General features: G+C 49.1%; 1 protein-coding gene across 2 annotated transcripts; it reads right to left on the reverse strand.

Moving 5' to 3' along the window:
* Window positions 1–8,755: 8,755 nt before the first annotated feature.
* On the reverse strand, window positions 8,756–11,080 carry TIMM10 (translocase of inner mitochondrial membrane 10). Of its 2 annotated transcripts, none has more exons than XM_081240433.1 (3): window positions 11,008–11,080; window positions 10,406–10,521; window positions 8,756–9,186 (listed from the first exon to the last, which is right to left on the reverse strand). In XM_081240433.1, exons 2-3 carry the CDS (start codon window positions 10,474–10,476, stop codon window positions 8,985–8,987), a joined length of 273 nt encoding a protein of 90 aa, XP_081096559.1. In that variant the 5' UTR covers window positions 10,477–10,521; window positions 11,008–11,080; the 3' UTR covers window positions 8,756–8,984. The 2 variants fall into 2 exon arrangements, with proteins under 2 accessions (XP_081096559.1, XP_081096560.1); XM_081240434.1 differs by lacking the exon at window positions 11,008–11,080 and adding an exon at window positions 10,943–10,984.
* Between the last annotated feature and the right edge of the window lie 773 nt (window positions 11,081–11,853).

The following is an 11,853-nucleotide window of genomic DNA, read 5'->3' on the forward strand; positions in this document are numbered from 1 at the left end:
TTCTTTTTCTCCTACAAATTTATTTATTTATTTATGGCTGCGTTGGGTCTTCGTTGCTGCGCATGGGCTTTCTCTAGTTGTGGTGAGTGGGGGCTACTCTTCATTGCGATGCGCGGGTTTCTCATTGTGGTGGCTTCTCTTGTTGCGGAGCACGGGCTCTAGGCACGTGGGCTTCAGTAGTTGTGGCACATGGGCTTGGTTCTAAGCTCCACAGCACGTGGGAATCTTCCCGGACCAGGGCTCAAACCCGTGTCCCCTGAATTGGCAGACGGACTCTTAACCACTGCGCCACCGGGGAAGTCCCTCCTCCTTTATTTCTAATGCACTCATCCTTCACAACTCACCTCAATTTCACCTTTTTCTGGAAGCTCTGATCTCTTAGGCTGAGTTAGGGGTCCTGCCCATGCACTCCCCCCAAACGCTATTCTATCCTGAAGTGAAGCCCTCACACTGATCTAGAATCATCAGTTTAGTTGCCTGCTCCCTCCCCATGAGCTATAAATCTCTGGAGGGCAGGCACCTTGGGAACCACATTGTAGGTGATTTGTATGCCTGCTGCCTATCCCAGGACCTGGCCTGTAACAGCCTGTGGTAAACATTTATGGAATAAGTGGAAGAGGGTAGTGGGAAAAGGAGCTGGAAAGGTAGGCTGTGGTCAGTTTGGAATGACCTCTGCCAGGCCAAGGATTTCCCATGTTGTGAGGTAGGTGATGGGAACGCCTGGATTTTGTTTTCTTGTTTTATTTTGGTTTACTTTGTTTGTTTTTAAGGGAGGAGATAGATATGGTCAGGTTTGTGTGTTTAATGAGTGGAAAGGAGAGGACTTTAAAGCAGTTAAGAGGCCACTGTAATAGTTCAGATAATTAAAACAAAAAAAAAATAGAGGAAAGAAGAGACTTCGTTTTTGGCCACACCACATAGCATGTGGGATCTTAGTTCCCCCACCAGGGATTGAACCTGCGCCCCCTGCATTGGAAGGGCAGAGTCTTAACCACTGGACCACCAGGGAAGTCCCAGAGAAGAGACTTAAGACACACTTCCATATCAGAATCAATAAGATTTACCAACCCCTCCTCCTGTCCCCAAAAGTAATCCCTTTCTAGACTCTGTTCCCTTGACACTCCCACAGCTTGAGTAGAATAGAGCTATCACATTGAATCTCCTGCAGGCCAGTGGCCAGAGTCGGCCTCACAGCTGAGTGAACAGGAGTACTGGCTCACGAATCACAGGCTGGGTCCCAATCCTGGCTCTGCAGCTCATTAGTTGTGCAGTTTTGCCCAAGGCACTCACACTCCCGAGCCTTAACTCTTCTAGTCTATTATGTGCTGGAAATAATAGTATCCAGTTCACAATGAAGAAATTATTTATTCAGCCTAACAAATAGTCATGGTAAACCTTTGCGTGAGGAATGTAAATAAAATAGTGCAGCCACTTTGGAAAAACGGTTTGGCTGATCCTCAAATAGTTAAACATAGAGTCACCACTATGACCCAGCAATTCCTCTCCTAGGTATATACCCAAGAGAACTGAGAACATATGTGGACACGAAAACTTGGACACAGGGCTTTCCTGGTGGCGCAGTGGTTGAGAGTCCGCCTGCCGATGCAGGGGACGCGGGTTCGCGCCCCGGTCCGGGAAGATCCCACATGCCGCGGAGCACCTGAGCCTGCGCGTCCGGAGCCTGTGCTCCGCAACGGGAGAGGCCAGAGCAGTGAGAGGCCCGCGTACCGCAAAAAAAAAAACAAAAAAAACTTGGACACAAATGTTTATAGCATTGTTATTCATAATAGCCAAAAAGTGCAAACAACCCAATTGTCCGTTAACATAAACAAAATGTGTATAGTGGGAATTCCCTGGTGGTCCAGTGGTTAGGACACTGCGCTTTCCCTGCTGAAGGCCCGGGTTCAATCCCTGGTTGGGGAACTAAGATCCCACAAGCCGGGAGGTGTGACCAAAAAAAAAAAAAATGTGTATAGTAACAATGAATGTATTATGATTTGGTCATAAAAAGGAAGGAGGGGGGGCTTCCCTGGTGGAGCAGTGGTTGAGAGTCCGCCTGCCGATGGGACACGGGTTCGTGCCCCGGTCTGGGAGGATCCCACGTGCCGCGGAGCGGCTGGGCCCCTGAGCCATGGCCGCTGAGCCTGAGCGTCCGGAGCCTGTGCTCCGCGGCGGGAGAGGCCACGGCAGTGAGAGGCCCGCGTACCGAAAAAAAAAAAAAAAAAAAAAAAGGAAGGAGGTACTGGTACATGCTACAACGTGGATGAACCTTAAAAACAGTATGCTAAGTGAAAGCCAGATGCAAAAGATCACATACTGTAGGGGTGCACTCATATGAAATGCCCAGAATAGGCAGATACACTGAGACAGGAGATTAGTCGTTGCCAAAAACTGGAGGAGGGAGAGAAGGGAAGTGACTGCTAATGAGTATGGGGTTTCTTCTTCTTGGGGGTGACAGTGTTGCACAGGTAGATAGTGGTGATGACGGTACCACCCTGTGAATGCACTAAAATCCATTTAATTGTACACTTTAAAAGGGTGAATTTTATGATATGTGAATTATATCAGTTTTAAAAAATTTTGTAAACGCTTTCACAGGCATCAGGCACTAGGGATTGAAGGATGAGTAAGACACAGACTCCATCCTCAGAGTACATAAAGTCCAGAGGGGGAGAGGAGTCGATGAATCAAATTATCACATAGTAAGTGTAATTACATCTAAAGGAAGCGCCATTCAGTGGCTAAGAATCTGCCTGCCAATGCAGGGGTTACAGGTTCGAGCCCTGGTCCAGGAAGATCCCACATGCCGCGGAGCAGCTAAGCCTGTGCGCCACGACTACTGAGCCCGTGCTCTAGAGCCTGCACACCACAACTACTGAAGCCCAAGCGCCTAGAGCCTGTGCTCCGCAACAAGAGAAGCCACCGCAATGAGAAGCCTACGCATCACGACGAAGAGTAGCCCCCGCTCGCCGCAACCAGAGAAAGCCCGCGCGCAGCAACAAACCCAACACAGCCAAAAATAAATAAATAAATAAATTTATTTTAAAAAATAAAGGAAGCGCCATGGAAGAGAAGTAACATGTCATTGGGGAGGGGCGTTGATCTAGACTGGAAGGCAGGGAGGAGTCCTTAAAGGTGTTGTTTGTGCCACAGTCTGAAGATATAAGACTTCCCGTGTCTAAATCAGTAGAATTTATCAACCCCCAAGAGGAGGACACAGCACGCAGAGGCCCTACAACAGGAGGATGCCTGAGACATGCAGGGAACTGAAGGAGGGCCTGAATGGAAGAACACATAGAATGAGGCGGGCTGTGGCATGAAGCTGCAGCTGGAAAAGTAGATACAGGCCAATTGCACCGGACCTTCTAAGATAATAAGAAGTGCTCAGGGCTTCCCTGGTGGTGCAATGGTTGAGAATCTGCCTGCTAATGCAGGGGACACGGGTTCGAGCCCTGGTGTGGGAAGATCCCACATCCCGTGGAGCAACTAGGCCCGTGAGCCACAACTACTGAGCCTGCACGTCTGGAGCCTGTGCTCCGCAACAAGAGAGGCCGTGACAGTGAGAGGCCTGCGCCCGGCGATGAAGAGTGGCCCCCGCTTGCCACAACTAGAGAAAGCCCTTGCACAGAAACGAAGACCCAACACAGCCAAAAAAATAAAAAATAAATAAATTTAAAAAAAGAAGTGCTCAGTGGGACTTCCCTGGTGGTCCAGTGGTTAAGACGCCACACTTCCAATGCAGGGGGTGTGGGTTCCATCCCTGGTTGGGGAACCAAGATTGCACATGCCGTGCAGCGCAGCCCAAAAATTTTTTTTTAATTTAAAAATTAAAAAAAAAAAAAAAGAAGTGCTCAGTGATGACAGAAAATGACCCTCCTCCTTCCTCCCTAACTCGCTCTACCTCCGTTGCTGCCTGTGTCGGTAAAAGCACCACCTTGCACACAGCTGCTTAAGCTCAAAGCGAAGTTATCCAGACTCGGCTCCCAGCCTTACTTTCCACGTCCAACCTATGAGCAAGCTTGTGGCTCCTGCCTTTAAAGACTTCTCCTCTCCATCTTCTGCTGGCCCCCGAGCCTAGGTCTCATCAACTCCCACCTGGACTCCTGCGACCCTTTCAGCCTGGCCTTCCCGATTCCAATCGTGCCAGTGAGTCCACCTTCCAGTCAGAATGATCCTGGCTTCAAGCAGGCCTCTCCCCTTGGAAGTTTCCACGACTGTTGGGCAAACGTACAAACTCCCAACAATGCCTCCTCGTCTATCCGGGCCCTCCTGCTGCCCCCACCTCCCTTCTGGCCTCTCTCTTCTCTATGCTTTCACTGTTGTGACCTGTTCTCATCCATTAAAACCCCGTGTTCTCCCACCTGGGCCTGGAACATTCCCCCACCCTGGCCTATCTAACTAATCCTTCAGATTTTGACTTAACGGGCACTTCCTACAGGAAGCCTCCTTGCCTGACTCCAGCAATAAATCCCTTTGCTATATGACTCGTATAACATTCGAGTCACCCTTTGATAAAACTCATCACAACGTGTCTGTTTCCTCTGATAGACTGTATGGGCCAGAGGATAGGGACCTGAGCCCACCTTCTCCACCACTATCCTCCCACCACTTAACAAAGAAGCCACCACCCACCACTGCCCCCAGCCTGGCAAATTCCTACCCATCCTTCAAATCTCACTCACCTATATCACTTTCAGGGGGACAGCCTTCCCTGAGCACCCAGACTTGGGGGGTCATCCCTTTACATAGCCCCACACTTCCCTGGGCATCTCTTACAGCACTTATCACAGCTGTAAAAGTGACTGATTTTAATGTCTCCCCCCTTTGATTTTCTGTCTTGTTTCTCTTTGCCCCAGCATTTAAAAAAATGCTTGTCACAAGACTCCCCCCAGGTCAGCCCACAAGAATTCTTATGAAAATCCCTAAAATTGCATGCAAAATTCTGTGCGTGAACAATTTTCTGAAGAACCAGTCTGTGGCTTTTGTTGGCGTTTCAAAGGGGCCCAAGATGTGAAAGGTTAAGAACCTTCTCCCAGGAGCTGAAGGGGCTGTCTTTCCTTCAAAACAGCCCTGCCAACCCAGACGTCTATGCAAAACCACTGCCCTAGAATATAAGTTCCAAGTGGGCAACAATCTTTATTTTGTTCATTGGTGTGCCCCGAATGCCTGGAACAGTGCCTGGTCCCTTCCAGGTGTGGGCGTAGAATGACCAAACATAGTCTTTGACAACTGTAACAGCTGTGAGAACTGTCTGTGTAGTGGTTAACTATTGCTGCATAACAAATTACCCCAAAATATAATGGCTTAAAACCACATTTATCACCTCAGTTTCTCTAGGCTGGGAGTCAGCCTGCAGCTTAGTTGGGTCCTCTGCTTCAGGGTCTCTCACAGGGCTGCAAAGTGCCAGCCAGGGCTGTAGTCATCTGAAAGTTTGACTGGGGAAGGATCTGCTTCTGAGCTCACTCATGTGGTTGCCAGCAGGATTCAGTTCCTCACTGGCTGTGGGCTGGAGGCTGCCCTGAGTTCCCCACCACATGAGCCTCTTCATAGGGCAGCTCACAACATGGAAGCTTGCTTCAACAGATCTTGCAAGGAAGAGGAGAGGAGGAGAAAGGGAGGAAGAGAGAGAGAGACAATAACAAGATGGCCATTACAATCTTTTGTGTCTTAACCTTGGAAGCAGCTTTCATCACCTTTGCTCTGTTCTGTTTGTTAGAAGCAAGTCTCTATTTAGGTCTAGTGCACGCTCAAGGGAAGGAGATCATACTAGGAATGAATAGGAATGAACAGCAGCGGCAGGACCATTACATGTTTTCTCATATAGTGTCCAGCTCACCTGAAAACCCAAAGAGCAGAAGGTGCAGGCCAAATGCCTACAGGTCAAGCAGATGGTGATGAGGGAAGAAATGAGAGGTGGGAGGTTTGGCGGACAGCTGAGCCTCTACCCATCCTCCAGCAGCGGACCACTGCCAAGCAGGAATGTAGGCTGACTTGTCAGATCTTCTAACTTTTCAAAAGAAGCCAAAGTCCTGATTTTTATGAGACACTTCCCGGTTTTTAAAACTGATAATCGCCGCGGAGCAACTAAGCCTGTGCGCCACAACTACTGAGCCTGCGCTCTAGAGCCTGTGCTCCGCAACAAGAGAAGCCACTGCAATGAGAAGCCCGTGCACCACAACGAAGAGTAGCCCCCGCTCGCTGCAATTAGAGAAAGACCGCGTGTAGCAACAAAGACCCAACGCAGCCAAAAATAAATACATAAATTTATGAAAATAAATAAATGAAACTGATAATCTAGCAAACACACATGCGAGCATTCAGTTTTTGACTCTTCTCGATGGCAGAAAAGGCCTAACCTATTCTACTACTCTTTATATGTTTGTTCCATCTCTCCTATGCCCACCCTCCCAAACGCCACACTTGTTCACTGAAGGCAGGGACCTAGTTAATTCACTTGCACACTTTCTACGGCTCTCTGCATGCAGCAAGCCAACAGTAACTACTGCTGAATAAAATATGTCATGGCTGACATGGAGCGTGCCCCACCCACACCTGCACTCCAGTCCTAGAGGGGCAGGTAAAAGTGGGCGCTCGTGTCTGAATTAGCTGGAATCCTGGCTCCAGCACTTGCTTGGTGTATGACCTTCAGCAAGTTACTAACTTTTCAGAGCCTCAACTTCTTCACCTATAAGAATAATGGTACCTGCCTCAGAGTTGTTATGAGTTTTAACTGAAATAATATACTTATTAGCACACTGTAGCAACTCGATAGCTATTCTTACTGGCATCATCCCCGTTTCCTCACCAGCTCCCTGGCATGTCTCCCCTGGATCCATTAAGCCATCATCTACCTCTACCCACCTGGCTGACAGCTAGAGGGAGCTTTAAAATGCAGATCTGTCATTTTCACTGCCAGGGTTTACATCCTTCAACAGTTTGCCGATGCCCTTCGGAGGAAATCCAAACTCTTTTAACTCAGCTCATCAGGCTCCTTGGAGCTGCGCCTGCCCAGCCCTCGGGCAGGTCTCATCTCTCACCACTACCTCCCTTCCCACTTGGCACTCCAGGCAGGCCAGAGCTTTGTTTCTTGACTGCTCCACACTTTCTGCCACACTTCAAAGCTTTTGCAAGTGCTCTCTGTCCTGCTGGAACCTCTTCTCTCCATTCTCTACTACCCCCTCTAGATGTTCCAGCTATGTGCTCTGAAAATTTCTGACGCTCCTTGCTAAACCTGAGGGCAGGTACAATATGTTTTCCTCACCACTCTGCTCTCCCTAGTACAATGGCCGCAAGGAATACACGAATAATACACATTTGTAGAACTGGCCACAGCAGTGCTGATTCCCGTGAGCAGACAGCGCCACCTGTTGACCCAAGTTGGCACTTCAGTACCTAGAAAGGAGCCTTAGCTCTCTGCCCACCCTTAAGGTAGATGGACAATAGTTTTGAAGCTTTCAGGGCGTCTATCCCAAGACTCCTTACATCAAAGTTAGCAATTAAAAAAAAAAGAGCTAACATTATTGAGTATTTAACGTGGGAGAATTAGGCACTTTCCTAAGTGCTTTAGTTATTAACACCTTTAATCTTCACAACCACTCAATGAAGTAGGTACTTTTATCGCTTTATAGATAGGGTAACTGAAGCACAGAGTAGCCAAATGCCTCACCCAGGATCACACAGCCAGAAAATTTCATCCCAGGTGGTCTGACTTGAACCTGGATTTTTTTTTTTTTTTTTTGGCCACACTGTGCAGCTTGTAGGATCCTAGCTCCTGACCAGGAAACGAACCCAGGCCCTCGGCAGTGAAAGCGCAAGGTCCCAACCACTGGACCGCCAGGGAATTCCCTGAACCTGTACTTTTAAGCCTGAAACTCACTGCCTCTACCGTCTCCTTTCCTGTGAGCCCAGTGACCTGGTGAGGTTATATCCCAGACACCTCCCTCCGCTGTGAAGGCACTGCTATCAGTGGCACTGGCGTCCACCAAAATTCCTTCTGCAGGGAACCCTACATTTTGAGAACTGCACAGTTCTCCAAGGGCACCCTCAGGACAGGAAGTAGATGCGGCCTCTCCTCCGCGAGCGGTCAACCCTGACCTCCGTTATTGCTCCTCTCCTGTGACCTCTAGCAAACCACCACCTCTCTGAGCCCCCATTTCCTAACAGGGCCTTTAGCCTGCTGAGTGGATGAGACTGGATACCCAGTCTCAGGAGCACAGTCCCTGATTCACATTCAGGTGAATGCTGAATGGCAGCGGTTATCACTCGGTCCCTCCCTGGATCACACACATCACACATGAAGCTGGGTTCCTTCACATGTTTCGATATCGCTGTTGAGAACCAAGAGGTTGTGGCTATTTCAGGCTTAGGTTCCACCTACTTTGCACTCTCTCCTCTAAATCATTCCTTTGTATCATTGACGAAAATGCCTGCCTGCACTTGATTTTAAGTTGTTAGACAGAAATAATATATACCGGGCACTTTCTATGGCCCAGTCATTATTCTAAATAGTTTATTCCTATTAACTCAGTTAATCTTCACAACAGCCCTGATTCTCTCCACTTTACAGATGAGGAAGCTAAGCACAGTGAAATGACACGTTCAGGGTCACACAGCAAGTGGCTGACGTGGAATGTAAACTTAAGCCATGGTACCAGTCTATGCTTTTAAACACTACGTTAGACTCCCTCTGCTGGTTGAGGCTGTGTCTGCTGCCTTTACTCCCAAGTGCCAGGCACACCGCTTTGCACACTGTAGGTGTCAACAAACTTGTTTTAATATATAATATATATAAACACACAGTCGCATGCCAGTGTGACAAATACCCTTTCTCCGACCGAGAAAGAGCTCCATCATACCCTGGGCTCCTGGAGACTTTCCAGAAAGAGCCTAGGCCTGGCAGTCTTCACAGACGACACCCAATGGGGGCACTTTTATTAGACAGGTGGGAAAGGACACGGTGCGCCTTAAGGTGTACCGCCTGGGCCTCATGCAGGCCCAGAACTCTGCTGCACCCTCTTCATCAGCTCTTCATCCTGCATAGACAATTCTGTCAACTTTTTGCCCATCCGTTCATGGATGTCCAGGTACTTGGAGACACACCGGTCCAGGCACACAGACTCGCCCTTGGACAGTTCTGCTTCCTTGTAGTGGGGAGGCACGCACTTCCGGTGGCAGGCACTGGTCATTCTAGAAAGAAGGAAGAGAAAGGTCAAGCCAGCAGCAACCTGTGGCATACCAGGAACCCTCAGCCATTCCTGCCCTGCTACACTGGTTTCACCTCCCGAGAAGGCAGTGTAAATCCTCAGTTTGCAGCTCAACTATCTTGGAAGATCCTTGAGAGCAGGAACCATTAGCCATGTTTATGATTAATCAAACAGGAACCATTAGCTGAGTACCAGCTATGTTCCAGACATCATGCTAAGTGCTTGACATGGATTCTGTCATGCACTTCTCATGATAACCCTAAGAGGTAGGCACAATCATTATCCCCCTTTTTACAGATAAGGAAATGAAGGCACAGAGAGCCTCAGGATCACATAAAGCTGGGCTATGAACCCAGGTAGCCTGACTTTGCAGCCTACATTTAAAAATTATTCTGATAAAGAGCCCCCAAGATAAAACAACTAATCTAGGGAGGATACCAGAGACCTTAAGCCAATAAAAATAGCAAATATTTGTTGACTGCTTACTTGACTTGTGTTGGGCTGAATGCTAAGAGCTTGTCATATACTTTTACATTTAATATGGATAATGTCTCTGTGAGGAAGGTACTATTATTAACTCCACTTTACAGATGGGGAAACCACTGGTATAACAGTCCATGTAACTTGCCCAAGGCCATAGTAGTGGTGGTTGGTGCAGCTACGATTTGTTCCCAAATTTGCCAGATGGTTATGGGCACTAGTTAGGAGTCAGGCTGAGTTACTGGTTCTGACTTTGCTACTGACCAGCTGTGGACCCTGAGAGTTATTTAACCTCTAGAAACCTCAATGTCCTCACCTTTAAAAAAAGATAATGCATATAAAATGCTCAGCATGTGTCTGAGATGGATTAAGAGTTTAAGAAATGTTGACTACTAAGTGGGCTACGTGCTATTTGTCAAAAGGCAAATGCTCTACTGTTCCTGGAACACAATCAGAGCCTGGACGGGACCTTCTCTTCCTGCTCAGCTCCTACATCGCCAATTCCATCCGAACCTAAATGCCCAATTCCTTCTAGTGACCCCACACTGCGTCTGCATTAGCCCTAAGCATGGGGCGGGAGTTGGGGGCGCCGGGAGGGTAAGCCCGGGCCTCAGGTTTCCCCAGAATGAGTAAAATAATCTTCATAAGTTATCCACCTCTGCCTTGGCAAGAGTGACCTGGGATCATTCTCTAAGACAAGGCAGCTTAGAATCAGCCCTTACCTGTTGTACATATCAGCCATCATCTCAACCTCCAGCTCTGCCGCCAGCTGCTGGGCCCTAAGCGGGTCCATTTCAGCCCTGCACCGTGGAAGAGATCTTCCTCTGGCCTCCTAATCCTGGGGGCAGACATCATGGTCAGCACCCACCCCTCCCATTCACCTTCCCATCGCAGGGGCTGGAGGATGTGGAGGAATCAGAGGGCATCAGACCAGCAGGGGCCACTGACCTCAGTGAATTCAAACGTCCCATTTCACAGATGTGGGAACTGAGGCCCCGAAGGGGAACACTGCCTAGCCCAAGGTCACAGAACATGTCAATGGCGGGGCTGGAAATCGAGCCCCGGAGCCCTGACTCCCAATCCCTCTAGGTCACCTCTAACCAGGAGAAGAAGGGGAGACCGGAATGGAGCATGAACCTGCGGGGCCCTAAGAATTCGATCATACGCGGGACTAAGGCGCCCGGGCCCCAGCCCAGGGTCTACACCTCTGAAATGGCGGCGCCATCATCAGGATCACCCTGAGGTCAGACGTCACTCACCACGGCCTGGAGCCTGCCACAACGCCCCCTATGTCCCCAACTTCGGGTAAATACTAGAAACTCACCGGGCGCTCAGGTAGGATAAGGCGGAAGCACCTGCGTCATTTCCGGGAGGGAAGTCCCGCCTCTTCTCTGATCCGTACGCCCTTCCGGAATGAAGTACCAACGAGGCGGCGCTGGAAAATCCACTACCATAGAGAGGGAGCTGCTGGCCCTGACTAAGGCGTCTCCCAAATGCTAGAGAGGACTCCAAAATACCATAGAGGCTTGAGCGGGGCGCAGAGCGCCTACAGACTGGTTAGAATTCCTGTCTTTAGGGGTGTCACGGAGAGATTTGAGTTTATTGGTTCTGTAAGAGGGGCAGGACCACAGAACTCAGTGAACTTCGCCCTCACCTCCGGAGAGCTGAGGCCAGAGCGCAAATCAGGCGCCGAGTTGGAAGAGTGCAGCCAAACAGGAGCTCTCAGTTTGTGAGGTACTTAAGGTCACCTGGGACGCTTAAAATAATCCCGAAGCCCAGAGCTCACTTTGTACCAATTAAATCAGAATCCCTGGGAGTAGGACCAAGGAATCAGTACATTTTAAAACTTCCCAGGTGATTCCCATGTGCAGCCAAGTTTGAGGACCAATGCTCAGAGGCCCTTTGTGTGAATACAGCTGTGTGTAGGTCACTAAGCTTTCTCTGGGGTTGCAGAGCCAAGCGAGACACGGTTCCTGCTTGCAGAAAGATGAGTCAAGTATACAGTATGTTTTAGTCAGCTTCTGTTAGACGCCCTGGGCCCTAAAGAGATGAATAGGACCATTGTGGCTGCCACCAGAACTGACCTAGTGTGTTTGGGTGAGGAAGACAGAGGGTACTTGTGAACTCTTCATCTTTCAAGACAATGTATTCCTTGGTCTGCACGCCCCCC

The sequence above is a fragment of the Mesoplodon bidens genome (genome assembly GCF_964165515.1).
Source record: "Mesoplodon bidens genome assembly, chromosome: 7".
In the NCBI taxonomy this organism is placed as follows: Eukaryota; Metazoa; Chordata; class Mammalia; order Artiodactyla; family Ziphiidae; genus Mesoplodon; species Mesoplodon bidens.

Excerpts from the sequence above, each read along its gene's own strand:
- TIMM10 (XM_081240433.1), bottom strand. The coding sequence starts at position 10,476 with ATGGACCCGCTTAGGGCCCAGCAGCTGGCGGCAGAGCTGGAGGTTGAG. Across the intron at positions 9,187-10,405 it reads ATGGCTGATATGTACAACAG|AATGACCAGTGCCTGCCACC; the intron begins GTAAGGGCTGAT and ends CCTTCTTTCTAG.